The sequence below is a fragment of the Rhea pennata genome, chromosome 6 (assembly GCF_028389875.1).
Source record: "Rhea pennata isolate bPtePen1 chromosome 6, bPtePen1.pri, whole genome shotgun sequence".
Taxonomy (NCBI): domain Eukaryota; kingdom Metazoa; phylum Chordata; class Aves; order Rheiformes; family Rheidae; genus Rhea; species Rhea pennata.
The window spans coordinates 39,077,836-39,105,795 of NC_084668.1; the positions used below are offsets into that span (position 1 = coordinate 39,077,836).

Sequence of the window (27,960 nt, forward strand, 5' to 3'; positions counted from 1 at the left end):
CGTGAGAGGACTTTCTACAGATGAAAATGCAGTATTTCTGTGAAAAAAATTAATTGCTCTTATTGCACCATCTTTCACGGCAATGAGCTATTGCTGCACCCACATCACGTTTTTCACCTGAGGAGCAGGCTGGGTTTCCCATCGGTGAGGAGGCCCCAGAAAAACCTGCACCGCGGCCCGAAGTTGCAAAACGTGCTGGGCTTGCCTGCTCCGCTGCCGCAGGTCGCCCCTGCCCAGGCCCCCCACCATGTCCCTGTCCCCTCCATAGGGGCCTGGGGCACTGCCAGCCTGGGCAAGGGGGGGTGGGGGCTGCGCCCTATGGCGAACACACGCGCGCACCGACCCCTCCCCATGGCGCCGCAGCCTCCCCGCCCCATCCGCGCCGGCGGAGGCGGTGGCTCCCGCCCCCCGCGCCGCCCCACGTGGTGCTGCGGGCGCCCAAATCCCGCCGGGCCGCCACTGCCCCCTCCTTTCCGCCTGCCTCCCCCGCAGCCGCTAGCGCGCACCCGCCCTCCCGCGCACCGACGGCGCCATGGCCGCCCGGCAGCAGCTCGGTAACGCGGGGCCGCCCGGCTCCCGGCGGGGCTGTGGGGTGAGAGGGGGCGACGAGGAGCCGCGCAGCGGGCGGCGCTCCCTCCTCTCACGCGCCCCGCGCGCGCGTGCCCGCCCGCTGTGGCGCCGCCGCCCGTTCAACCGCCGCTGGCGCCCGCGCCGACGACCGTTAAACCGTCGCGCGGCGGACGGGGCGGGGGAGGGGCGGCCGCGGCCCTTGGCGCACATGGCTGTGCGGAGCCTCTCTCCCGCCACGTCTGCGCGGCTCTGGGGAAGGGGAGCGGGGCCGGAAGCAGCCGAAAGCCGCGTGAATTCCTATGTTCAGGCCTGTGCCGCCTGCTGCAGCTCAGGGGTTCGGCTAAAAAACCCCGGGGGTGATTTTATCCCCGCTCCTGTGTAGCGGGATGCACAGATTTTAACCCGGTAGTTCCTGTGCTGAAGGGGGAGCACTTCCCTCCGGTTTAGTTACTGTTTGACTTTGGCCCATGGTTGATAATACCAAGAAATCAGGGCAGCTACAAGAGGCTTTTCCCCATCCTGAGGCCAGGCTGCAGAAATAAAAGAGTTTATAGAGCACTGGCTCCATTCTCCCACCAGTAATAGTGGCATTGCTCCTGTGCTATGCCCCAGCCAGCCTGATGGCTGCAGGATTTAGATGTGGGTTTAGAAAAGAGGCTTTTTAGAGGAGGCTTTTTAGAGGTAATTTCAGAAATTGGAAAGATGAGGCAGAAATGGGTGGTGGGTGTCACTGTGTGTGTGTATATATGTATAATATTTAACATGCACATGGTTGTGCACCTGCATACATGTATGTGTATATACAAACAATCTTAAAAGTCTTCAGTCTCTTAATCGTGCCTTTTTCTGTGTTGTGTTTTGCTTTTAATACCGAAATGCTTGTTCTCTCCCCTTCCCGCTAGCTTTATTCAGTGTCTCTGACAAGACTGGCCTAGTAGAGTTTGCAAAGGTTCTCAGCTCTCTTGGTCTGGGTTTAATTGCCTCTGGAGGAACAGCCAAATCCCTGAGAGATGCTGGCCTCTCAGTCAGGTAAGGGTTCAGTCTTACAAACCTCCTTCCAAAACTCTCATCAGGTTGTTTAAATTGTCTTCTCTGTTCACACACAAAAATGACTGAAAGCTGGAGACAGAAAAAAATGCTGTCTGAAAGCAACTGTCACACAAAACCTCCAAAAACAACCCAAACAACGCACCCCAAGGCAAATTTCAGGAACTTGCTTCTTGGCCAGAGATAGGTTGACCGAGACCAAAGATTGCTACAGTGCAGGATGATGCGCGGTGACCAGTAGAGGTATCAGGACCCTTGTGCTGCAGAAGTTTTGTCTGCTTTGAGCCAACTTTTCTCCCATGAGGCCATCATTTATCTTGAAGCTCATAACCTGGCCTGAGTGTTGCTCTTCGCAGCCAGATGAAAGCTGATCTTTGCCTAGACCTATGGCAGGAAGAGCGCAATATGTCAGAGATGTACTGAGGCTTGTTGGAGATCATTTCCCACAAATCATTTTCCCAGCATGATGGTCACGTTTCGTTAGAGAGAGCCTGTAAGTGTGGTGCGTCCACTGCTTGAGAAGAGGCATGAACAATCACTAGCTGTTTTGGTCCAAGGTTTGGGAAATGCTTTTTAAGGTTCTTCCATTCTGCGATTCAAAAACCGCTTCAGCCAAATAAAAATTGTTTCCAGTACAGTACTGAAAAATCTGTCAATTATTTGACATGACAGATGACTCTGTGGCTCCTTTTCACTTCCGTTGAATGGAGTGATAGGCCCCTAGGACACATTGGCATGAATACACGGAGCTTCCAGAGTTCCTGTGCTGTCTGTTATACAGGACTTGGTCTTGTCTCCCTCGTCTCTTTATTTGGCTGTGCATCAGTGAAGGCTGAAGCAAAGTATAGTCACATTTCTTCTTTTACCCCCCAAATTATGGTTCCTTCCTTTACATCATATACAGTCACAGGCAATGGTGAAACTTTAATGCTTTGGCTCAGCTGAGAAGAGGAATACTGAGATACTAGAATTGTGTTTCAGAGGAGGAGTACAATGTTCCGGACTTTTCTGCTGTTCTCTGTTACTGCACTGTTTGGTAGGCCTTAGCATGGGCTGTGGCTTTCTTAACAGTATGCTGGTACATGTGTTCAGAACCTCTGAGCAAAGAGGTTACTCAAAAATCAAGTTTTTGGGGTAGTTCTGGGGAATGCCACTCTTATTGAAAGGCAGTATGTTTCTGAGTCCTGTTGGGTAGTTTTTAAACACACCCTCCCCTTTCCCAAACATCTCTTGGGCTAAATAATGAAGTTTTATCTGTCTGCCAGATCTTTTCCAGATGTCTGCTTTGGGGGTCTTGAAGACTCTTTATCCCTTTTTCTCTTAGGATTTAGAAGGAAATAAGTCTGGTTTGAGATCTGTCCTCAGCAAGGCTAGTTATTTCATTTGCCTTATGATTCGTGGGGACAAGAAACCATTTCTAGGCTTAAGTGAAAGGAAACCAGGTCCAAATGCCATGTACTATTAGTTAGGAGAGTCGCATCTTAATTTGCTTAGGTCACCCTCTGAAGGTACCTCTCTCCTATCATGAGTGTGATGTGACTTATGTTCTTAACTTGAGCGTCTCAGGCAAGATGAAGTCAGAACCTTAGTGTCCAGCTCTTGAATCGTGTATGTGGATGTGCCTCACTGACACAAACATGGTGTGCCAGTAACTTGCAAAGTATCTGTGTCTGTCAGCCTGCTGAATAAGCAATTGCTATTGAGTGTGTGGTGGGGAGGAGTTAAATACTAAGTGTACAGCAATGCTGGATGGGTACAGGGCTTGCAGAAGTGATGCAGAATGGTTGCTCTGTCCAGTTAAGGATATCCTTGAACCTGCAGAATGAAGCTGAAATTTTGGAAGTTTGCAAGTTTGGAAGTTTCACTCCTTGAATAGGAAGAGGGAAACTGTAAATGTCCTAAGCAAAACAGTCAATCATCTATTCCTCAGAATGGATGAGACGTAAGCTCCAAAGGGAAGTCAGTGCTTTGGAAAGTTTAATTAGTCTCTTAGCCAAATAGGATTACATAATGACTTTAGATCTATTTGAGAAGCCCAGAACTGGTCTGTCTATATCTATGGCTCTCCCCTGTTCTGCTTGTTAGCACATTATTGTTTTGATTCTTTCTCTGCATGTGATTTTTTTTTCTTTCCACCATACTTTATCTTCTCTACTGAACTCACTGTGATGTGTAAAAATCCACAGGAGGGACAGGAGGACTTTTAGAAGTTACTGTTGCTCTAGCACAATAATCTGACCTTTGTAGTCAAGACAGCACAGAGGGTGATGTTTGCAGCCTTCTACTTTCTGAGTTGTACAGAGATGTTGAGCCCTGGCTGTGAACAGACACCTCTTTTAAAATATTGCCTCTTAATAGCACACCTTAATATGGCAAATATGTCTCTCTCCTTTTTTTGCTCTACACATAGCTTGATCTCAGAGTGCAGTTGGATGAGCTCGTATTGAATTATCTAGTCCTTATAAAGATAAGGATAAATAGGATAAATAATTGCTTTCAGAGAAGCCGCACTACTCCTTTTGAGGATGATCTTCTGCCCTGTAAATCATTGAAGTGGAATTTGCTTGTCTTGGTTATTTCAGTGTAAAAGTTCACTCATGAAGTAACCCTGCTGCTTAGGTCAGTGTGATAGATTTTGTTTTCATTCATGAGAAAAGCAGCTGCTGCCTATTGGGTTTGGGGCACTTTCCTTTGGTTGATTTGTTTGTAGTGGACTGTCTTCTGTTTTGTCAGATATAGCTTTTACGTAAGATATGGACAGCATCTTTAAGTGTGAGTGAGCATTAAGCCAACACTTCGACCAGCCTTTCATAAGAACAACACATAGTCTATCATTCAGCATAGCGTTTTTTCATAACAATTTGGTAATATGCTTTCCATATGTTGTGTTCTTACAGAGATGCAAGATGTTGAAATTTGGAGGAATCATGCATGTCTTCTTCCCTTCTTCTGTCACTGATAGAAAGCTGAGGGGTTTGAGTTTTTTGTTTTGTTTTTTAACAAACCAAAAGAGAATTACTAAGTTTAATTTTCCCCCTTCAAAACTTCTAGGGCTTAAGTCTCTTTCCAGTAAAACCAACATTGCTAGTAGATTTAAATTACTGCCATGATGGGAATTATGAACATTGAACCTAGAGATAAAGTCCATATGAGATATCCATTGCCATGATGTGTTTTCTGATTGAGCAGAGATGTGTCGGACCTGACAGGGTTCCCTGAGATGCTGGGTGGACGTGTGAAAACCCTTCATCCTGCAGTCCATGCTGGTAGGTTTTTACTATTACGCTTTCAATCTAAAACAGAAATACATAGGCAGTGTGGGTAGGGAGAAGGGATTAATGGATGTCTTTTTAAAGGTTGGGGAAGAATTGACTAGTGAAAACAGATTTGCTCTAGCAGCAGAATGGGAGATAAAACGTGTGGAACAGAGAAGAAACATGCAGTGTCTGCATAGCTTTCTCCATTGCTGTGCTGACATCTGTGCAAGTAGCAGAGCCTTTCCTCTGTGGAGTTGCAAGTAACAGAGCTTTCCAGGAACTGCCTTTGCATGTTCCTTGCAGGGCAAATTTCAGAATGGTTCAGGTAGAGAATATCATTGTATTTGACCTGCGGATGAATCTGGCATGCAGCATAGGGAACATGACGGCATAGCCTTTAATGGGCAATTCCTGCCTTTGCCAAGCTTTTCCAACTCCTCTTCAGCAAGGAAGAGGTCTGATAACTTGTCAGTCAACCATTAACCTATCTGCTGCTTGAGATCCTTTGAATTAAACCAGTTGCCCATCTTGCATTTACGTACCTGAGGGCTGGAGACCGAGTCTGCTCTGAAAACCTTCTATCTTGGATTATGCTCTTGCTTACTCTGTGCCAGCCAGTCACATGCATGTTTCTCTTTCCAATTTCCTACGCAGCAGCCAACCACCTACACTGTTCAGTTAGAGGCACGGCCTTTCTTTGGTTGTTAGGTGGGCTTTGTGTATTGCTAGCTTATGAGTGACAGGTGGCTTTTTCATCTCCGGGAACTCTGTAATGACAGTTCTAGCATTTTAAGGCTAACAACTGAATGTTTGTAAAGTACAGTTTTTGAGGTTGTCTGTTCAGCACTTAGAATCCTTTAGGATTTAGCACTGAGAAAGAAAAAGTCTATTAGTATGAAATTTGAACAGCCAGAGAGCTGGTAAAATGGAATGGGGGAGTAGGGACTGAAGACTGTTGTCTGAAATAGAATCAGAATGTTTATGATAGAAAATCTCTGAGGAGAAGCAATTGGAAGAAAGATGCTGAATTTTAAAATGTTTTGTTTTTTTTTTTTAAATAACATAAGATACACTGTTTTTGTAACTAGGCATCTTGGCTCGCAGTATTCCAGAAGATAATGCTGATATGGATAAACAGGATTTCAGCCTTGTAAGGTAAATGTGGGGGCCACGATGCAATTCATCAGTAATCGAAAATGGACAGTGGAGATTGGTCAACCCCAGTAAATGGGTGCAGTAGGAATTGTAAGATGTGTAAACCAGAATCTGCAGCTTCCTGTTCCCCTGTTGGGAAATACTATGTTTTAAAAGCAGTGCTCTACAGATGAATCTTCGTTGCTTGACATAAGCCAGAATAAAACAAAACAAAAAGTTGCACCATGGTTTCAATGGGGGGGCAAGGATTTTTTTTTTCCACTTGGTAATTTTGATACTTTACACTTTTAGTCAATGTTGGTCCTCATTACACTTTTTGCAAAGTTAAATTCAGCACTTTTGAAGCTGGTGCAGCTCCTCTCAGCTTGGCTCTAGGTATTTGATCAGATGACAATTTCTGATTTTGAAATGCTTGCTTAGTAAATATACCCTTTGAAATCTACCTAATCTCGTCTGAGTTTCAACACACAAATCATTGACTTTAGACATGAAAAACAGGTCAGGAATATGTATCATTTTTGCAACTAGATAATAGAAAATTTGGGTTTGAGAGACATCATAAGAACAAGCAAGCTAGAGCCAGAAACAAGTTATGCAGCTCATGCACTAACACATGCCTTTTTTTTAAAAAAATATTGTTTTTGTTAGAATGCTGAATTTTGTTAGAATATTTACCTGAGACAGTATGAGGCTATGTTTAAGTAATTGGGATTGACTTCTAGCTAGTGATTGTGAATAACAAAATGCTGCCTTAGTGAGTAGCTCCTGATTTAAAAATGAATGGCTGAATTTGAGCATAGTAAATTATAGGTCTAGCCAAAATAGGAGATGTAGTTTGACTATGGTGATGGGCCAGAATCCACTTTAGTTTTTGAAAAGAACTTAAAAAGCTGACGTGCATAGGATGGATGGATTTCCTGGCTGAATTTGAAAACTTGAGATTTTTAAACCACAAGAATCTTAACAGATGGCTCAGCAGTGGTGGCTGTTCAGAGTATGTTGAATATTACAGCAGGCGTTGCTGAACTGCAGGAAGAGTAATGTGCTTTTACATCGGTGACTTACCTGCAGTGCACTCTTATCCAGAGCAATAATTTGGATTATGGTAATCTTGCATAAAAGCAGAAAGAGCTGGTCCTCAGCAGGAGAGTATTTGCATCGTTGAATTAAAGTTGCATTCCCAAGTCAAAGTAACAAATCCTTATATTGATTATCATGACTTCCATATATGAAACCATTAGCAGTGATAAAGTCTGCAGAGCCCTGGGAATTTGCAATAGGTTAGGAGCATGAATGAGGAAGCATAGTAATGGGGGCTAGGCGTTAGAAATAGAAAAGGGCCCAAATAAAAGATATCCTAGCAAATGTAGAGTAATAAGGGGTGCTGAAAGCTGATCTTCCCCTCCCCTTGAATTCATCATGCACTGTGGAAATCAAGGAGTAATAAAGTTGGACACAACATATATATGGATCACAGCAACTTGCTGCTACAACTCAGCACGTGCCAGGGATCAATACCTTCATACATTCAGAACAAGAGAGCAAAGTCATTCTGTTGCGTTAAAAACATTGTATGGGAAGGTCAAAACAGCTGTGTTCTTTCACTATGACATATGTCATATTGTACAGTGTGCTGAGCACATTTGTAAGATGGGACAGGAGAAGTTATTCCTTCATGCTTCCTGACGTACAGACTGCTGCTGCTTCCAGTATAATAAATTGGGAGACAAATGACCTAATCATGCCAAGAAACTAATTCCAGTACGATCTCGTCTTACCTGGAGAGGGAAAAAGTCAACCCTTTCACTTGCTTTAATGGGCCACTGATGTTTTTTGTGATCCAGGTGATGTACTGAATACCTCAGGGGTTTCATTTGCTGTTTGTATTTTAAAGCCATGGAAGATGGCATGTAGGTTACTTTCTGCTCTTGGAAAAACTGGAAATTTAGACTGATTATGCTTTAAGTTTGCAATGGATCTGGATCTGGGTGCTGTCTTTTATGCCAGTTGGGGATGCCTATATTCGGTAGTGCAGAGCACCTCCTCTGAAGCTCCTTGCAATGGCTTAAGTTGGGCACCCAAAATCATTGCACATTCAAAAGCCGGTGCATGTAATTTAAAGCAATTCTTCCTTTTTACTAACCTCTGTAAATTGTGTGGTTCTAACCACTGTAATGTTACTTAATGCATAGTTAACAGCTATAAGTGCGTGCTATTTGACCATAGTAACATCACTTGACATTAGGTTCAGCAATGCTGTCTCAAAGTCTTTTGGAGAAAAAAGCCTTTGTTTATAGGATTTTATGTTGATCTTAGACCTGATAGATGAAATGAAAAGAACATTGATAATATCCTGTACCTACCAAGCGGAGTTTGACCTTTTTATTTCTCAGTGAGTAACAGATTTTTTTCCCTTCAATTCTCAGAGTTGTTGTGTGTAACCTCTACCCATTCGTGAAGACCGTATCTTCTCCAGGTGTAACTGTACAAGAAGCAGTAGAAAAGATTGATATTGGTAAGTTAAAGGATAAACAAACCCTTTCTCCAGGCAGACTTGATAGTTCTGTCCTTTTCTTTCTGTTTGAAGGCCTCACATAACCTTAAAGGATCATCAGACTTCTTGGTTTGTTGGCTGTGATGTTGGAGTACAGGGATTGGATTTACAATTCCTTAGGATGCTCTCGTGCTGGGACATTATGCTTTTGCTCTGCTCCCTTATCAAGCTTTCGTCCCAGAAATTAAACCATTCCAGTGGTGCAGCCAGAAGGAGAGAGAGGAAGCCTGGGTCCTGCAACTTAGCACATCTTCATGATGTGTTCAGTGGGTTTCACTGAAGGTTTCAGTGGCCACCTTCATGTGAGCTGGCCACTTATCTCCTGTTGATCTGTCACTCCCAGCAATGGTTACCAATCATACCTCGGCATGCATTTTGACAGGGGTAGTTCTGTCCCCCAGCATGTGCACAGAGCCTCATGTCCGTGTGAATTGCCAAATGAGAATGAATGAATGACAGCCACGCCAGGCTGCAACATGTGACAGGGATGTTGCTCATGAAGGGATCAGAACATTATTGAGGATTAATTTCTACCAGGCACTAGAAGAGGACTGTGTGCAGCACTGTCCAGTTTGCAACTAGCAAACTAATTCCTGTGACAGGCAATTTCACCCTGAAATTGCAAAGTCATTAGTGAGGAGCTAGTACTGTGGTAGAGCTGCAGCTCGTGCTGTGATCTCCTTCCTCTGTGAGGAAAGGAAGAGGGGATGCCAATTTTGTGTGTTCTCTGCATTCCTTCCTATTTTCAAGGAACTACCATCCAAATTGGCCAGAGAGCTTGAGAGTTACAAGGGGGGGAGCTGAACAGGATAGCTGGGTAAACCTCATCAATTTTAAGCAGAGCTAAAATTAAAATGGCAGTGGTAAGTGGCTATAATGGGCTTGTAAGCCATGCTACTGAGGTGGGGAAGACCTTCACTGCCCGAGGAAAGATCCTGATATGCAGAAGGCTGTGCTAGGAAAGGGTAAATGGAGCACTGATTAAACCTCTTTTGCAGCCTCTGGCAGTGTAATAAAAATAAAAACCAGGAGCTTTGGAGAGAAGAAGCCGAACCACAGAAAGTGCTCTGGGGATCACTGAAAAATGCACTGCAGGAAGACATTACAGGGGTAGAGGCTAGTCTGCTTGTGTGGGAGAGGCATCTCATCAGCAGTTCTGCTCCTCTTGCTGGTTATTAACCCCAGAAGGCCTTGCCTTGCCTTCACTGCTGCATCTCTGCTTGGCAGCTCGCGAACAGTACAGGCTCTGTTTTGTGGCATGAGGCTGGATGGGGACTGAATTTTTGTGTAGTAGTTTAGTCCAAATGGTGCCCAGCAGAGCTCTCTATTAAATGTTTTATGGAGAGGTACTCACTCTGCATGTAGCAGTGCAAGCCTCTATTTTACTTTGCAATGGCCTAGTATCTTGCATGCTCTTTAGTGTTTTAATAGCTGTGTTGAGTTGAATTTAAGGGGGAAGCATGACATTTTGTCTTGCACAGAGGAACCAGGGCATGGTTTGCTAATATTTGCAGAGAGATTGAGACCCTCAGCGGTGTAGAAGTAAATCTTCCCTCACTCTAGCCCAGCGTTGCAGAAGATAGTGCTTAAACAATGTCTGTAGACAGCTGTCCTCTTCAGTATGTGCCTGTGCTGTTTGAAGGTACTCTTGTCCCAGGCATTCTTGTTCATCTCAACCCATGAACTGTTTCTGCAAAGGGCAACCAATGAGTTAATGCCAGCTATCTTCACCAGTGGGTTGGATCAACTGATTGACTTTGCCATGTATATTTTCAGAAACATTGTTGCAGTTCTTTCTGCTTACAGAACTGAGGGAGCTGGGCACATTCATCTGGCATGAATGATTGATTGGTGCATGTCCTTTCCAGGCCTCAGACATGAGTCTTGGCTATACTGTGCCGAGAAGGGAAGTGCTTCACACCTCCATGCTTCTCTCTCTTACAGGAGGAGTTGCCTTGCTGCGGGCAGCTGCCAAGAACCATACTCGTGTGACGGTTGTCTGCGACCCTGCAGACTACTGTTCAGTGGCTAATGAGATGAAGGCATCAAAGGACCGAGACTCCTCCATGGAAACCAGGCGTCAGCTTGCACTGAAGGTCACTTACATTTGCTCACAGTGAAGGGCTTGGTCAGACTCATTTGATTTTCATTTATTCATTTCCTTTAAATGCCAAATCCTTCATAAGTTGACCAGTCTTGTCCATTCTGCCCCCAGGCTTTCACCCACACTGCTCAGTATGATGCAGCCATCTCTGACTACTTCAGGAAAGAGTACAGCAAGGGGGTGTCCCAGCTGCCCCTGAGGTATGGCATGAACCCCCACCAGAGTCCTGCACAGCTCTACACCCTGAGGCCTAAACTTCCTCTGACAGGTAAGGCCTAGGCCATGCTGGCCAGCAGGGAGCTCTGGGATAGCCCAGAAAGAAGGTGGTCAGACATGTCTGCCACCATGTCTTCAGTCTTTCAAACTGAAGTAGCTTGCTGAGCCTTAGTTCAAGGGATGCCCGTCCATGCCTTATATTACCTACTTCATTACTGAGTGACGGTGGCTTTTCAATGAAAAGGCTGAACATGATGAGATAGAAAAGCTTGCTTATAGATCCTCACAAGACTTACTGGAGCTCTGCGTTCTGTATTGGTGTAAATCTCTGGGGCCCCACTGAAAATAGTTTGTCTGGGCAAATTTACTTGCTGCACCTCCTATCTGACATCAGCTCTAAAATCTGGAAAGGAAAACTACTTGTCTTCCTTTAAGATATTTTGGTCCTTCCCATTTTCTTTCTTTAGCACCTTCACAATCTTATGTTCCCGTTTACTCTGGCCAGAAACTGAACTGTTTTTTTTTTTCCTAGGTTTGAATGCTTATTGTTCTTGACCTGATGCTTTTGAGCAGGGCTTTGCTAGCTTAGTTTTCTTGGGTGCTAGCTCTGCTAGTAATGGCAGTAGGATGAGATACCAGTCTTAGTCACAGGTTTAGGGTAGGTCTGGTATCTCTCCCATTTTGCAGAGTGTGCCACTCATTGCAGCCTTACTGTACTGAGGGAATCCCAGTTTTGGAGGGAGAGTTTGGCTACTGTTGTTCTTGAGATCGTTTTTAAGGCTAGTTGTAATATTTCTGAAAGCCAAGTCTGCCTTCTGTGGCCTGACATTGTTCTAGAAAACAGATGCAAAGCTTTGTATTCCCTGTTGTAGCATTTCCTTGTATTTTAAAATTCTGGGGCCCCTTTGGAAGCTTTTTCCAGACCTGCACAGAAACTTGGTTTTCTTGAGTTTCTCTCCCAGGTATGGCAGCAGAACAATGTTGTGTTCAGCTGTCCTGGCCTTGGAAGTACTGTCAAAAGAACCTTTTTCTCCTGTGTCCTGAAAGGCTCACAGTCCTGCCATGTCTGTGCAGGCAGTTCTATTTTTGCAGTTTTGAGTGTGCCAAGACAACAGATTTGGGAAGCAGATATTCAAAAACTTTACTCTTTGTATGGATTTCTGATGAAAGATCCAGATTAGGCATTTTGCTAAAAGCTTTCCCTTGTTTCCTTATGGCTATGAGTGGTTATGTTCACTTCAATCTGAGAGACCACGTGCTTAAAGTTTGGCTGGTGCCTGAGTACATTCTGAATCAGAGGTTAGTCACTATAGCAAGTTCCTGACTGGATTTATAAGGAAACCTACCTTCTGAAGAGCAGAGAGTGTACATTTTTTCTTGAGTTCTTTCCTGACAGCACTGCCTACATATCTCAGTCAAAATTAAGTTCTATTAAGTTCATTTGGAAAGAGATGACTGCTGCTCCAAACTGGTGCCAGCCGAAGAACTCAGAGCACAAGGGGAGGGGAGGGAAGGTATGAGGGGCCAGTGTCCTGCTCCAAGGTTGTATCAGCAGCTTGTGGTAGGGAAGACAACTATATTTGTCTCCTGAGTGCCAAGCCTGTGCATTCTTCACAACACATGAAGTTTTTCAGGGCACCAAAACAGTTACCAAGGAACTGGGAGCATCTTGAACAGTTTTGTAGTAATTTTGATTCTCAGTGGGAGAAGTCTCTTTCACTTGGTCTCCACACCCTGGGGACGGGATTCTGCCTGCTTTAATGTGTCTGTTTGTGTTCTGTCTGCAGTGGTGAATGGCTCTCCGGGGTTTATCAACCTATGTGATGCTCTGAATGCCTGGCAGCTAGTGAAGGAACTCAAGCAGGCATTAGGCATTCCTGCTGCAGCCTCCTTCAAACACGTCAGCCCTGCAGGTGGGGTGGCTCCTTGCTTTTCTCTTTGAACAGACTGATTTTTGGCAGGCCCTACTGTTGATGTATCTGCATCCCTTTACCCTGATGGTTTTGGAGGAGTCCCAGGGGTTGGGACAAGAAAAAACTTCTGTTTTAAGTGCCCTGGCTTGTATTTCCCACTAGGTGCTGCTGTTGGAACACCACTCAGTGAGGAAGAGGCACAAGTCTGCATGGTGCATGATTTCCACAAGACCCTAACACCCTTAGCATGTGCCTACGCACGCAGCAGAGGTGAGAGGCCCAAGAATAAACTAGCTTGTCTAAAGAACTGAGCTGGTGCTTGACTCTAAACAACATACTTGGCACTTTGCAGGCTCTTCTCTTTGCAGGTAACTCCTCCTTTTCAGGTTTTTCTCCATAAGGATCTGATTAATAGGCTAAATGAACTGCCCACCTGACAAATCAAAAATCGCTCTCAAAGTGAGCTGAACTTGAATATTGTTCCAAAGAGGCTAAAAACAATTTAGATTCCATTCTTTCTGTGGTGTATATGGAAGACGTGTAAAGTGCTTTTGTTAATGAAACAAAAATGTTTGTGGAAATTTGGCTGAAGGATCTGTGGGTAACCAAATAGCTATGCTGGTGGCACACACAGCTTTCAGCTGCAGCTGGAGTGCTAGGGAGTACTTATTTGAGCAAAATTATGTTTCTGCTCTTTTTGTGGGGTTTTTTTTAATGCTTTTGTAGTGCAGAGCTCACAAAAAAGCCTAAGCAAATAGAAATTCTTCCCTCTGTTTAGCTGAGGTACTTTGCAAGTTCTCTCATTGTCTGTGGCAATCTAGGAGAGTTTAGACGGATTATGGGAAACAAAGCAGCCTTGCTTGGTAAGGGAAACACAGGCATGGGTTCGTTTTTTCCGCTACTTTAGGGATCACCTTTGATCATTACTGAGAGAAGACCATTGCATGATCAGTAGAAAAACAAAGCTTTAGAATGGAATGACTGAAGAATTGATGGTTTTGAGTAAGAAAGCATCAGTGGTAGGCTGAGTGCCAGTAATCCTTCACTTTAGTGAAGCACTGTGTCATTAAATACAGAGAACATGTATTTAATTACTGCTAGCTGCATTTCTGGGTCTGTTTTCTTGCAGGAAAAGCTTGGTGGGGGTATATGCATTTGAAAACTTGCCTATTTTCCAACTGTCTTCCATCTAAAATATCTTTCTGTACTAAACCTTTCCTCCTCTCCTATGTCCTCTTGCTATCATGGCTACAGCAGAACTGGTAGCATTAGTGGAGGTAGTGATTACAGAGTTAGATCTTTGACAAATGCAATGAAGAAGGAAGACTATCTGAGCTACGGGAATATTTAAAGGTGCATATATTTGAAGTAGGGTTTTTCATTCTTGTTATTCTTATATAGCCTGTTTTTCTGCTTTGGGATTAAATCATCAACTTTTGTGGAAAAAGATATGGATTGTAGGAGCAAAGGTGTTTCTTTGTATTACGCTGTAGTTGGATAAGTTACCAGAAAATATGATTTTGCAGGTGCTGATCGGATGTCTTCTTTTGGCGACTTCATTGCTCTGTCTGATATCTGCGATTTGGCTACTGCTAAAATTATTTCCAGAGAGGTTAGTCAAACAGCAACAAATCATTCTGGTGTAAAAGGGAGAAGTACACAGGATGGAGCCATTCACTTATAATGGTCTTTCTGTTCAAACAATTTGAGAGTTTTGATCTATTTTACTTCAGACTATTTATTGGCCCATTTATGTAATTCAGTATCTGGGGTGCAGAATTTACACCCATCTTCTGATATGTTTTTCCTCGCACCAATTGAAACCTGGCTGCGTGGCAGAGCCTGTGAAACAGTAGTGCTCAAAATGCTGCTTTCTGAGGAGTGATTGCAAACCTCTGTCCCTGATCAGGCCTCAGGAAATAAACCCTGATTATGCTGTCCCAAGTATCTGATTGAACAGCTCTAATGGAACAATGGAGGACCCACAGACCTGACACTGGCCTCTTGCCCAAGGCAGGAATGCGGATGCAGATTGCTACCTGCCAGTTGATACCAGTTATTTGTAGGCTCAGCCATTTTTCACAGTGCACTTTTAACTTTGCTCGTTTTGACTTTAACTCTCTAGCTGACCACATTGCACAAGTCACTAGATTTAATGCAGAGTTAAACAACTGGGACTTAATGCTTTACCAAACACACTCATCTTGTTAGATGTTACTTCAGCTACCTGAGAGGAGGAAGCACATGCAATGGCCAATTTCTTGTACATTAAAGACTTTTTTTCTTTTTTTTTTTTCTTTTTTTTTTTGTCAGACAAGTGAAAGGTCACATTGACTGGTTTGTGAAGATAACATAGAATATGCTCTTACTTTGGGAGGAAAAAGAACATGAAAAGAAAATATCACTTTATGGCTCTGATGAATGTAAATTGCTCTGTTTTAATGCTGTTAAAACAGTTCTTTTGCAGATACTTTGTATCATCAGGAGTGTCACTATTGAAAAAAATTATTTTTTTGTGTGTGTGTGTTTTAAGGCATGTACTGTTAGGTGGAGAAGTGGATATGTGATCTACAGCAATTCTGTCCTGGAGAGAGAGATTACTTATTAGTTCTATTGTGTTTAACGTGTTGGTGAGGTGTGTCTTTTTTTTTTTTTTTTTTTTTTTTTTTTAATAATTCGGCCTGGATGGAGCTCTGCTTTTTTCTGTTTCAGGGTCTGGAGCCAACACTATACTAATGCCATTGCTATTGTATGGTGTACATAGATCCCTGAGAAGTGGCCTTTAAATGCCATTCTGGAGATGGCAGGTGGAGTTTTCAGTATTAGCTCTTCTGTTCTTTTTGACCTGTGCAAGCTGAGATCTGTGTGTGTTGCAGGTATCTGATGGTGTGGTAGCTCCTGGCTATGAGGAGGAAGCTCTCAAAATCCTTGCCAAAAAGAAGAATGGCAGTTACTGCGTCCTTCAGGTTCATGTTCCTGCTCTACTGTAACCCTCTGCTGCTCAATGCGTATCTGCTTTCCACAGATGTTAATATCCAGATAGCTGCGGGGCTGATCCAAGCCCATCCACAGTGCATGAAAGTGTTTCCTGGTCTTTGGCAGCCCTTGCGTGAGCTGTAATTCCACCAGCAGTGTCATGACCACGTTGAACCTTAAATCCTAAAGTGAAGTGTTTCCATAATACCTTCCTTGACTTTCAAAGTGATGTAGATTTCAAGTGACCAAGTATGTGGAATAGCAATAGTACTTCAGGGAAACAGTGTTTCTGGGCTGTTTCTTCACTCTCTGCTAGCTTTCTTGTGTGTTTTTTCCTCCTTGAATTTTTGTCATCCAAGATGTATTGCCTCAGTGCTGTCATTAGTCTCGGATGTGAGAAGTCGTGTGAAGTACATCACTAGGGAAGTCTTGCCTGTGCATGTGGTGTTTGCAGGACAATCCTCTGTGGAGTCAGTGATGAAGATAGCAGCACAGGCATAGTTTGGACCTAGGGATATCGCACCTTTCCACTCCATAATCATAATGCTTGTCAAAGAGTATTAAGATGTCAAATAAGTGTCCAGTTGCCTTCCTAGCTCCCCCACTGCTTATTGAGACTTCAGAATCATCCAGTGTGGGTGAACATGGCTGATAATATATTATCAGAGCAGCCAAACAGCTTGACTCTGGGAGACAAATGAGTAAAGAGCTTGAGTATTGCATAACAGAAAGAAAACCCAAGGCTTAGCTGAGGTTGCAATTTTAGTGTTACTACCAAGGGAGCTGTAGAAGATGGCTCAGGTGCTTCAGGCAAACAAGGATGAAATTTCAGACAATCCTGGCAGCTGATTACCTCCTGAATTCAATTAGCTTTGCAAGGATGAGGTTGTATTGGTTAAGCCTTTAGCTTTAGGGCCTGTCTGCACAGGGTTGCTAAGGAAAGTTGAGCTGAGCAAACATCAGTAGATCAGGTAAACCCTGTAAAGTATATGTACACTCCTACTTAGAATTAGTAGCCGTAATTTGATCTGGCTTACTTCATGTCTTAAACTGAACTGGGGCTACATTAATTATAAATAAACCTATGCATATGCAGAGACCTTTAAGATAGTGTAACAATTCCTCTTTAAATTTGCCCCTTATATTAACACAAATTAACTGTGTTGTGTGCTTGTATGGAGATGAGCCCCAAGAGAATGCATCTCTGGAAATGATTATATTCACTGCTTTCTTTTATGTTGGCGGGGGGGGGAGGGAGGGAGAGGTGGGAACTGTACCTTGAGGCACGTATGAAGCAACTCAAAAGATTTCTACCTTTCTGTGGAAGACTAGGTGTGTGTGTGTGTCTCACAAGGTGGACATTGGTGTGTATAAGCATCCAAACTGCATTACCTCTCTCCAGCCTCTAAATGTCCCTTTGTACTGTTGAGACCTTGGTGCTCCAATTAATTCTAATTACTTTTGATGATCTGGCATTGCTTCCTCTTAACAGTTTACTACTTTTGGATTCCTTAGAATTTTTTTTTTTTAACCTAAACTGTTACTGGATGTTGGCTTTGAAGAGGTCTTTATTGGCCTCTCTGTTGGCTTTTAGATGGATCCTGATTATGAGCCAGATGACAATGAAATTCGAACCCTCTATGGATTGCATCTCATGCAGAAGAGGAACAATGCAGTCATCGACCAGTCATTGTTCAAGAATATCGTTACAAAAAATAAAAACGTGAGTGTCAAAAGCCTGGTATATGAGCATAAAGATTGGACTGAGCTGGTATGCTTTCATCAAGGAAGTTAGCACTGTTCTATTTTAAGAGCTCTTGAAACGTTTTAATGAACTTAAATTGGCTTTCAGCAAAATAATGTAGCAAACTCTCTGGCCCAAATATACTTGGGCAAATCGGGGTAATTCGCCTTTGTTCTGATTCTTCACATAAATAAGATGAGCTGAACCTTCTCCTTTTATCTCTTGACTACCAAAATATTTGTATTCCATATAAATAGGAAACTACCTTGTTTAATTTCTTATGGTTAGAAAGCCATGTGCTAAGGCTCTAATGTGATCTCATTCTGACTCATTGTTTAATTCTCCCTTTGGTTTACAATGTGTTGTATAAACTCTGGCTTTACTGATGTTGCTCACCCTTTAAGAGTTCACATCATCAGAAAGTTATCGGTTATTTTTTAGTCTTGAATCTTGTTTTCATTTAAAAAGCAGCTGTTAATGAGCCTGTTATTAGTCTTGGGCTCAGAATAAGTTCAGACATTGTGGTAATGAAAACTATTTTTACAGATTAGTAATGGAATACACTTAAAATAATACATGATGTAGAAACTGTAGATATTACTGCCATTGTAGTCTTCTGCATACCTAAGCATCTACTTAACTTTTTGCCTATTAGCATTTCTGATGAAAGACAGAAAATACAGGAGAATTTGCATGATTAGGCCCATCGATAGAGCTGTCATGACTTGATAAGATCGAGTCTTGTCCCTACAAGCAGATGACATTAGCTGCCAAACCAGTCATTTGTAATTTTTTAATCTAAACAAAATTTGTTAGGAATTGAACAAAGCAGGGTATCTTTAGCTTGTTTTCCCCTTGCTGTGGGAAGCATAGCTTCTGATGGTTTTGAAGGTTTGCCAGTCACTGGCCAATTGCAAACCATCCTAAGTCCTGGCTGTCAAAGTGGGCTGTTGACAATGGTTTGTGTTGTTTCAGCTGCCGGAGCCTGCTGTCCGAGACCTGATTGTTGCCAGCATTGCTGTCAAATACACCCAGTCCAATTCAGTTTGCTATGCCAAGGATGGGCAGGTAACCAAATCCGACACCTCTGGGGAGTTCTGCTCTCGCAGCCAAGCTGGTCAAAGTGTGCTTTTGTCAGGCACCAGGTTTAAAACCACTTAGCATGCAGGAAGCGGTTAAGCAGTTAGGAACAAACTGCCGTAGGCAAAGCTATGCAGAGCAGTGGATGAACCTGTGTTTCTCTTAAGATTCTCCCTCAAAACCCAAACTCAGTGATCCTTTCGTGTTTGTTTTTTGTTTGTCATGATAATGAGGGGATTGTCCATTTAAAGGAGGAAGTTGCAGGAATTCTTATACCTTGAATTTTTTTCAACTATTCTTTCCTTTTTTTCTTTTTGAGGGCCTTAGGATGTCACAATAGCTTTCAAAACTGGATTTTGACTGTGCACATGGTTCTTAGTTTTGTTTTATTGTTTTTATTTTTTATATAAGCAAGATGAGGTGTGTTGTCCTCTTCATTTACACCTGCACCCTCTTTGGGATATTAGAAATCTTCTGTACTTTCTGATTTTTTTTTAGAGCTTATGATAGATGTTGGAATTTAAAGGCATTAGAAAATACGTAGGTGAGATATAAATCTTGATCTTTTTTTTAAAAAAAAATCCTATCTTTTCAAATGGTCACTGGGTGTTCAATTTAAATCAATTATTCAAAAGTCATTATAAATGTACTAAAAAGTATGTTTTTGCCCAATGGCTCACTCTTGTGATGCTGTTGCTTAGCTGGTCCTCAGCTCTCCATGGCAGTTCTTCCACAGAGCTGGGTTATTTTCTGTAAAGTAAGATACTACAAAAGAAAATGAAAGAGTATTTTTGATAATCTTGAACTTTTTTGCATCATAAAGCAGCAAAATGGAGTAAACAGTGTACCTTCCAGGTAGGAACAGTGAATGGACTGCAGCGCTGTTCTGCTCGCTGTGGTACTCATCTACATGTGTCGGATTGTGAACCTGCAAACATTGCAGCACTCACAGTATTTTTCGGGGTTGTGTGCTATATAGTTCTTAAAAGCTGTGTCTCTGGAGAACCGGCTTTTATTTTCCTCTGCTTTGTTTTCTTCCTCTTGCTTTTACATGGTTTTCTGTCCACAAGAGCATTAATTCTCGTAGCCCTAGAACAAAGACGTCACTATCTTTGCTGCTCCTTTACCATTAATGTAGCGGCAATTTCCCTAGTGCTTTTTGTAAGTCTGGACTTAATGTGGTTCTGCAGCTGTTTCTGAAATGTGTGTGGTAATGCATGTGCCATATGGAAGGGATAAGACATGAGGGGGTGAAAAGCAGTGTGGCTAGGTAAGGATCTAACTAGCCTGGCTACAATGATGTTTTGCTTATTCACAGGGGTATGTTTTGATTGAACATAAATGTGTGTGTGTCATCTTGGCTTGTTGTATATGTGACAGGTAAGGCCAGAATCAAAGGTCCCATATCCTGCACTGAGAAAAGTGTCTTTCTTAAGCAGTAAAGATCAGCAGCCATTGCAATCACTTACTCAAGGAGGTGGTGAATCCATTCTGAGGCCTTTAAATCAAAGCTTAATGTCTTTCTAAAGAGATTGATTACCACCTAAAAATAGCCGAGCGTGGCGCTATAGGTAATGATGTAGGAGCTCGGACAGAAGCTCCTTTCTAGCTTCAGAATGTCTGAAATGCCTCATGAGACTGTTAAGCATCAAGACAATTGTCCTTAAGAGAAGGATGGAGGACGATGCCAGGTCTGGTGGAAACCTGTCTGATTAAGATATTGATTACATCAGATTCTTCTTGGTGGTGTGGTGAAGAACTAACTATTGGTAAAAGCGCTTACCAAGGCACCAGAAACAGCAGGATACTGGGACATTTGGTTGCAAATCAGAACCAGTACAGGTTAGAAACAGGCAAGGAAAGAGATTTCCAGCTTGTTATGATTAAAACTTATTTCCAGTGCGTGATGTGTTCAGGTTATTATGGAGGCCAAGCCTGGGAAATCCTGCATTCCTTCAATTCCATTGCGTTTGGTTTTCCAAGGGGTATTTCACCCTCACACTGCCCCTGCTGCTTAGTGAAGTTGTATGTAAGAGATCCAGAACTTTTTTGACAGCTTGGTCTCGTTGGGATCATGAGTTGGATCTGCTATTCCAGCCAGGGCTGGTGTTTAAAAAGTCCTAGGAAAGGATGGAGTGGGAGGAAGCATTTATGAACTTAAGTATCACTTAATTTGCAGGAAGCCAGCTGCCACTAATTGCAATAAACACTTTCACTTGTTTTGTCTGCTTTTCAGCACAGGGAAGCTGAAATGTATAACATGTTGATTTACAGTTTCTGTAATGATACCATCGTGCTTTAAATTGAAATTAACAGTTTAAGATCTTTTCTCTTTTTTTTTTCCTCTGCATATGAGGATAAAATTTACCTTACTATTTTCCTCTAATGCTGCAGACATTTGTCAGTTATTGCTATTATTTGTCTTTCCATTTGTAAAGTCCATTTTGGGGCTTTATAATTCCAAATGTATTCAAGGCTTCTGTTTTCAGTTATTACTCAGAGTAAATCTGAGTAAATCCAGGCTAGTCTGGATCATTTTTGTGAGGATCCTTTGGGTATTATCCATCTCATCCACTCCATGCTTTCGCACAGTGTTCTGGCTATGGCGGAATGTTGATCTCTCCTGTGAGCTGAAATGTTTCGGTCAAAAAATTATCAATTTTTTACTCAACAAGCCTGTTTGTGAATTGATTTTCAACACACCCTGCGTTACTGCCTCCTTTCACTTGAGCCTTAATAGGCTGTGCTTAATCACTTTTGGATTTCCAGTAAACTCTGAAAGAAAATAATAATTTTTTTATATAGTCATGGGCAGAAAATGGGGAGGGTGGCATGTTTTCTTGTGGAGGATTTTGAGTTTTCAACTGTGTTTTGGTGTAGAAGAAAGTCAACATTTGGGGAAGGAGGAGATGAAGTGCAGAGAGAAACTAAGTGAGGAAGACAGGGAGGGATAGGTACATTTAGACAGGCAACAGAGTAGGGACTTCTATGTACAAGTCTATGGTTTATATTATGCAGAAGCTTAACCTGTTGAACTCTCCAAGGAAAGTCCTGTAATCTTTGCACCAGAAAATCCAGTCTAGACTGAAGAAATCTTCCACAGCAGAGCTGCACAGAAGCAAATATTTTTCTACAAAAAATGATTTAGCTTTCTCTAAATCCTCGCTTTCCCGTGAAGTGCATGTTATCAGCACGTTCCTCCCTGTTCCTCCCTGACTCTCGTTATGACCTGCCTTTTAGAACAATGTGGACTCATCAGAAGGAGGCACAGAGAAGCAGCTGTTGTTTTGCCTGTTAGGCCAATGTAAGAACACTGTTCCATGGGTTGCAGATAACATCTTTGCAGATTTGAGGATACTAGTGAAGACCCTACAGAGACTGGACATTTGTTATCTAAAGGACAAAATTTTTGCCATTTTTGAATTTTTGAGTATGAGCCAAAGTTCAGGTTAACCATCTTCTGACAAAATTCAGGTCACGAAATAGTGTTTTAATCAGCTCATAGAGAATAGGAGAAACATTATTTTTTTGAAGGGTGACTAGAAGCTAGCAGGTAGGAGAACTTGATTTCTAATGTGTATGCTCATAAAAAGGCTGTGTGCCTATGTGTGGGCACTGTGCTGCACTGATGTGGAAAAACTTTCTCTAATACCCTTTTCCTTGCCAGATGAAGGCCAGGACTTGCAGCAAACTGGCTAGTTGTGTCACGTTAGTGCAAGATGACAGCTCAAAACATACTAGATGAAGATAAGATGCCATTCTGTCTGGAAATGGTCAGAGGAAATTGCATTTCTGGCACATTACATCATATTTCTTTGAAACTTAAGCTCTCGTAGTGTTTTGGCTCTGCTATCTGCAGTCTGTCCAATACGCTCTTCCACCAGCATCCCTAGCTAAGAACTTCTGCCTTAGCCTAACCTAGCTTGCTAGGACCCCTCCAAGAGCTGGATGACAATTAATGATGTGCAATGCATGGGGCAACCATCTGTCATTAAACACTCTTAAGGGCTGTTGTCTATTCAGGGAGAAAGGAAAAAGCTTTGCAGATGAGACTGTGCACTTCCCCCAGCTGGTAGTGAGGTCCCTTGAGATGCAAGGTCCCCTGCAACTTTGAAGGTTAAACAGGGCAGATATGAGAACAGAGGTACAATATCAGAATTTTATGTGGGGAGAAGGTGTCACGAAGCCACTAGAAACTTATTATCTATTTAGTATTTACAATAATATTAATATATGCCCCTGTAGTTTATTAAGCACTGATAGCTGTTCAGTTATAGCTGAGCAGATAATATTAAATAACTGCCCAAATCTTTAATTTGCTCCTTGGGGGAAGAGTATCTAGCAGCATGTTTTATGATTCTGGTAAGAGGTGAAGTCACTGTGTCTTGATGAATGAGAAGACAAATGATTCATTCATTTGAGGGCAGCCTTTGACTTATAGCTTTACCATCTGTTGCAGTCTAGCTGAGCTGGAAACTCTGAGAACAGGCCAAAATCGCTTGCCTCAGCAGTGTCCCTGGAGCAGTCCCCCACACGAACAGAGTCTGGAGAACAGTTCAGCTGTGGCTTCATAGGAGGAGGAGGAAATTATGGAAAAGAGTTTTGTTTCCTGACAGATCTCTAGTTTGAAATGACAGGAGCTCTCTTCGGAAGGCAGGATCCATGAGCTCTGAAAGCCATGGAGAGAAGTTATCAGCCCAGGTTTGACAGCTGTGATGGCTAGATTTAGCCTTTATGCACCTTAGTCATGCGTGGCATACTGTCATGGCAAAGGTAAGGCTGAGGAGGGGCAGTTTGGAGTTCAAGAGACCCCAGCTCAGTCTCTTGCACTTGCCAGTTGTAACTTCAAACAGACCATGTTTGCAAGATGAAGATTAATAGGAGAAACCTCACAGCATTCCTTGGATTAGCTCCTGCCTTGAATTTTCTGGGGTGTGAAAGCATGATAAGGTGACCCTGACAATACTTACTCTCCTGGTTCCTGAGGGAAAGATAAAGCTCTTGCCAGTTCTCTTGCTCTGCTAATGTCCAATAACCAAGATGTCCCCAGTTACATTTATTTTTCAGCAATATCAGAACCTAAGGGTTGCCTGTTCACAGGTCAAGTTTGCCCAGACGTGAATGCAAGAGTGTGTTTGCATTGTGCATTGAACTGTGACAAATGGCTTTCAGGGTTACCAGACCACCAGAGGCCGAAGAGTCACTACATATTTTAATCTATAGTGTTATTGGAAAAATTGACCAAGGTTGAATGTGTTTGATGATAACTAGACTCCAAAGAAAGTGGTTGGAAAGAGAAGCAAAAGGAAGCAGAGTAAACACCATATATTTATTGAAGCTTTCTTAGGGGGTTAAAAAAAAAATCACTTTTCAGATCTTGCTCCCAGAAGCAATAGATCTGTTTTACATCAAGCATCAGTCTTATTAAATAAAGGGTGGGGTTAGCAGGCAGCTATTTTTAAAATCGCAGATGTTCTGGCAGATGGCAGAGTAGGAAGTGTGTTGGCAGCTCCAGGGCCTTGATAATTCAAGTGATGTGATGGGCCTACTGGCCAGCCTTTCTGATCGAGCAGTAGGTTTACTTTCTTATCAGCCTTGACAGACAAATTGCCCCATAATCCACCAGACATCACAGCTGATCTGTTCAAGCTGTGTGTGCCAGGCCCGCCAGGAAGGATTATGCTGTTTGGGTGGCCCAGACTCAGACTTCAGACCTCTTTCCAAAGTCCAAGACCAGGTAGGCAGCTTACCATCTCTTACGAGCTGTGTTTGTTTCTATAGCTGACTTTTTTTTTTTTTTTTTTTTTTTAACAAAAGTCAAAATAATATATCAACCTCAGCTTTAAAATTTGTCTCAAGTATGGCTGGGACTCTGATGTTGTTTGGATGGATGAGAGGGTGCACTGTCCTGAATGCAACTGTCAGCTCAGCTGACCAATGGAAGTTACAAGTGCAGAGAGCTGTCCCTATAAATGATCTACAGGATTAAGGATACAGGTATTTGCAGTCACCCTTGCTAAATTACCTGAGCAATTTCTGTGCTTCAGTGAGGAGCAGCTAATTTTTGGGAGGTCTTTCCTAATTCCTTGGCTGGAATGAAGCTTTGTTTACGATCTGCATGCAGCAAGGCATGATCGCGCTTTGTGTGCACGCTTCAGGTCATAGGTATTGGAGCTGGCCAGCAGTCCCGGATCCACTGCACGCGTCTGGCTGGTGACAAGGCAAACAACTGGTGGCTCCGGCACCACCCACGTGTGCTATCCATGAAGTTCAAAGCAGGTGTGAAGAGAGCAGAGATCTCCAACGCTATTGACCAGTATGTCACCGGGACCATTGGTGAGGTAAGGGCTGAAGAGCTTCCGTAAAGAGTCCAGCTTCTGCCAAACAAAGCTAGAAGCGTCTCTTCATACTGGGCCTTCTCTCTTCTACTTCAGCCATTTTTTTTCTAGCCCCAGAAAGAACATGTCCTTTCATAGCTCACTTCAAAATTGGTCGGAGGGTTTCCTCTGGAATAAGATGAGTATTTTGTACCCTCCACTCCTCCACCCATACTGGGTTATTTCCATTCTGATTCCTCACTGAGGAGACCACCTGAACTTTGTAAGTGAACTTGAGGCAAGAGAGGCTTGGTTAGTTGGTCTAGTCAGAGTTTTGGAGCTGGTCAGCCTTTCTGAAGGTAATGATCTGTGTTAGGACAATGGTTGTCAGCCACCTTTAACTCCATCCGAGTCCTTGAGTTTATCCCTGAGTGCTGCTGAAGATCTCTTGCCAGCCAACAGGAAGCTGTAGACACCAGGGTATAGGTGTTTTGAGCATGGCTTGAAAAAGCCATGGCACAAAAACATTATCTACAAGAAGCCCTCTGGCTGTCAAGCTGTCAGAGCCAGAATTGCTCAGTGCACATGCAAAATTTGAGTCTTCAGGTGCTACTTAAAGGCCTGATTTGAGCTTTGTGTCTGGGGAAAATAATAGATGAGACCAAAGAGTTGGGGAGCAAGAGGCCTGGACTCAGGATAGTGACTTCTCCAAGGTCGTTCAAAGATTCAGTGGCAAAGCATCCTGGTTTGGCCCTCTGGCACGGCACCCTCTGACCCAGGAGCTGTAAACCAGCTCTGCGCTTCTATGTGCAGCATGGTTTCTTCTGACAGTTTCTCTAGTACGAAGGAAGGGTTAATGTTACAGTTACTGTTTAAACTTTTGATGCCTTATCATACCAGCTGTCCTTTTCTTGTACATTGCTGTTTGCCTGTGGCATTTTGAATTCTCAGAATCCCTCTGACCTCCTCATTACAAGCAGTAGTGAGACAAGAAAATAGTATGCCCTTTTTAAGTATTGAAAGCCAAGAGCTGGGTTGGGGACCTAGTGAATCATCTCTGTGAGTGCAGTTACTTGTTTAAGGGTAGACGAACTGGAGCAGTGGCTGCTTCAGAAGGTGAATCATAAACCAAGCTGCTGTTTGTCATATGTTGTCATATACCAGATCCCGTGTGTGTGTGTGCGCTGGCATTTACAGAGCAGCATACTGCAGGCAGGCAAAGCCCCAAACATCTTGTAATTAAAGGAAAAAAAGAAATCCTCAAGCTCTGAGGTGAGGAGGGGAAGGACAGAGTTAAAGGGATGCAAAAAGAAAAAAAGAAAAGAAAAAAGGCTGTAGTTACATGTTCCCACCATCACTTGGGATTTTAAAATTCTTTGAAGTTCCCAGCTGTGGAAGCAGAAAGCACAGCTGAGCTGGGTGTTGAAGGGGTGCTGTCACCTTGTCCTTGGATGCTGCTGGAGAAGCCTCTGCTTTGGGGCTGAGCTGGCTCTCTCTGTTCCATCAGGATGAAGACCTGGTGAAGTGGCAGGCAATGTTTGAAGAGGTGCCTGCACAGCTAACGGAAGTGGAGAAGAAGCAGTGGATTGCCAAGCTGACTGCTGTCTCCCTCAGCTCCGATGCGTTCTTCCCTTTTAGGGATAACGTTGACAGAGCTAAACGGGTGAGGTCATGGCAGGGCCAGGATATCAGGGTAACTCCAGTGAAACATCTGCACAGCTTGTGCTTTTGTTTAAATTTTGTGTAGACTACTGGGGGAAGGCTCTGCACTAAGAGCGCTGTCTGAAATAGCACATCCTGGGAGAGATGTTTCTGGTTGCCACTGCTCTCACAGGAGCAGTAATTATCCAGCCATTGCTCATTTTGGTGATTAGGGATGAAAAGCGTACTGAGGTAGACAAGGCCTCCTGCTTCCAAAGGAACTCTTACTGCTGAGCTGTGGAGAGAACTGACTGCTCCTGTGAGAAACTCCCCAGTGAATTGCTTTGGGCAATGGAGGCCTTTGTTTGTTCAGCACTTAGTATAGTGGGATTTGATGAAAGACTGGGGCTGCCAGCTCCTGTGCAGGGGGATTTTGTTTTTTTCATCCTCTAATCCTTCCACTTATCTTTGTCCTTTGTTCAGAGTGGAGTACAGTTCATCGCTGCCCCATCTGGCTCAGCTGCCGACCAGGTTGTGATTGAAGCTTGTAACGAGCTGGGAATAACTCTCATTCACACCAATCTTCGGCTCTTTCATCACTGAGTTTGCTGTGGGCTGTTGTGGTCCCTCTTTGGTACAGTCTCACCAGCAGCAATAACTGGAGTATTACCAGTTAAATTGGGAAGGACCTGCAATCTGTGCTTAGCAATTATTGCATGATCTGTAAATGAGATCTTTCTGTGCTGCTGCTGGAGATTGAAGCTGCAAGAAGTTGGCTTCTAATGTAGAAATAAGTCTCTTTTGCAAATAAACATACAGTTCGTAGCTATATGGGGTCTGTTGTCTTATGTCATCCAAATGTTTTGCCTCCTCAGGTAAGATAAGGTGTTTTTGTTTTGTTTTGTTTAGTCTTGACTTTAGCAATTCATTAGAAGCTCTATGGAATGGTATGAAAGCCTGGCACATGGCCAGCTGCTGAATGAATTGATAAGAATCTGGGCTGCAAACTGAGCTGAGCCTTTTCTCCTCCCCTCCTCCTTTTTCCTTTTTTTTTTTTTTTTCCTTTTTTTTTTTTTTTTTTGGTGCTAGCAGGTAGCTTTATCCAGATGCTTCTAACCCATTATCCCCTTTTCTCTGCAAGGAGAAGGGAGTGGGTCTTTTGTCCAAGGCAGTCTCTGATTTAGTGCTCTGGACACATGCTTTTGGGTGAGAGAGACAGGGTCAAATTGCTTTCTCAAAGGTAAAAGACTCATTCCTGCAAATTTGACATGCTTGTTCTCAAAGCCAGAGAGTTCAATTCAGAGTTCACACATAGGCATCTGGGAAACATCTTGCCTGAAGTCACTTCCGTTCTCCATTGTGCGCAATTTGCATTAAGCAGATTTG

The 27,960-nt window shown here is 43.1% G+C and overlaps 1 protein-coding gene across 1 annotated transcript; it reads left to right on the forward strand.

The window, feature by feature from the left end:
• The first annotated feature begins 438 nt into the window (after window positions 1-438).
• On the forward strand, window positions 439-27,403 carry ATIC (5-aminoimidazole-4-carboxamide ribonucleotide formyltransferase/IMP cyclohydrolase). The gene is made up of 16 exons (XM_062578472.1): window positions 439-554; window positions 1,473-1,599; window positions 4,807-4,883; window positions 5,963-6,029; window positions 8,456-8,544; window positions 10,528-10,679; window positions 10,799-10,955; window positions 12,691-12,816; window positions 12,979-13,086; window positions 14,343-14,428; window positions 15,693-15,782; window positions 17,387-17,515; window positions 18,512-18,604; window positions 24,775-24,957; window positions 26,441-26,596; window positions 27,058-27,403. The coding sequence occupies exons 1-16, from the start codon at window positions 533-535 to the stop codon at window positions 27,175-27,177; spliced, it is 1,782 nt and encodes a 593-aa protein (XP_062434456.1). The 5' UTR covers window positions 439-532; the 3' UTR covers window positions 27,178-27,403.
• Window positions 27,404-27,960: the final 557 nt, after the last annotated feature.

Excerpts from the sequence above, each read along its gene's own strand:
- ATIC (XM_062578472.1), top strand. The coding sequence starts at position 533 with ATGGCCGCCCGGCAGCAGCTCG. Across the intron at positions 10,956-12,690 it reads GCCTAAACTTCCTCTGACAG|TGGTGAATGGCTCTCCGGGG; the intron begins GTAAGGCCTAGG and ends TTCTGTCTGCAG. Across the intron at positions 24,958-26,440 it reads TCACCGGGACCATTGGTGAG|GATGAAGACCTGGTGAAGTG; the intron begins GTAAGGGCTGAA and ends CTGTTCCATCAG.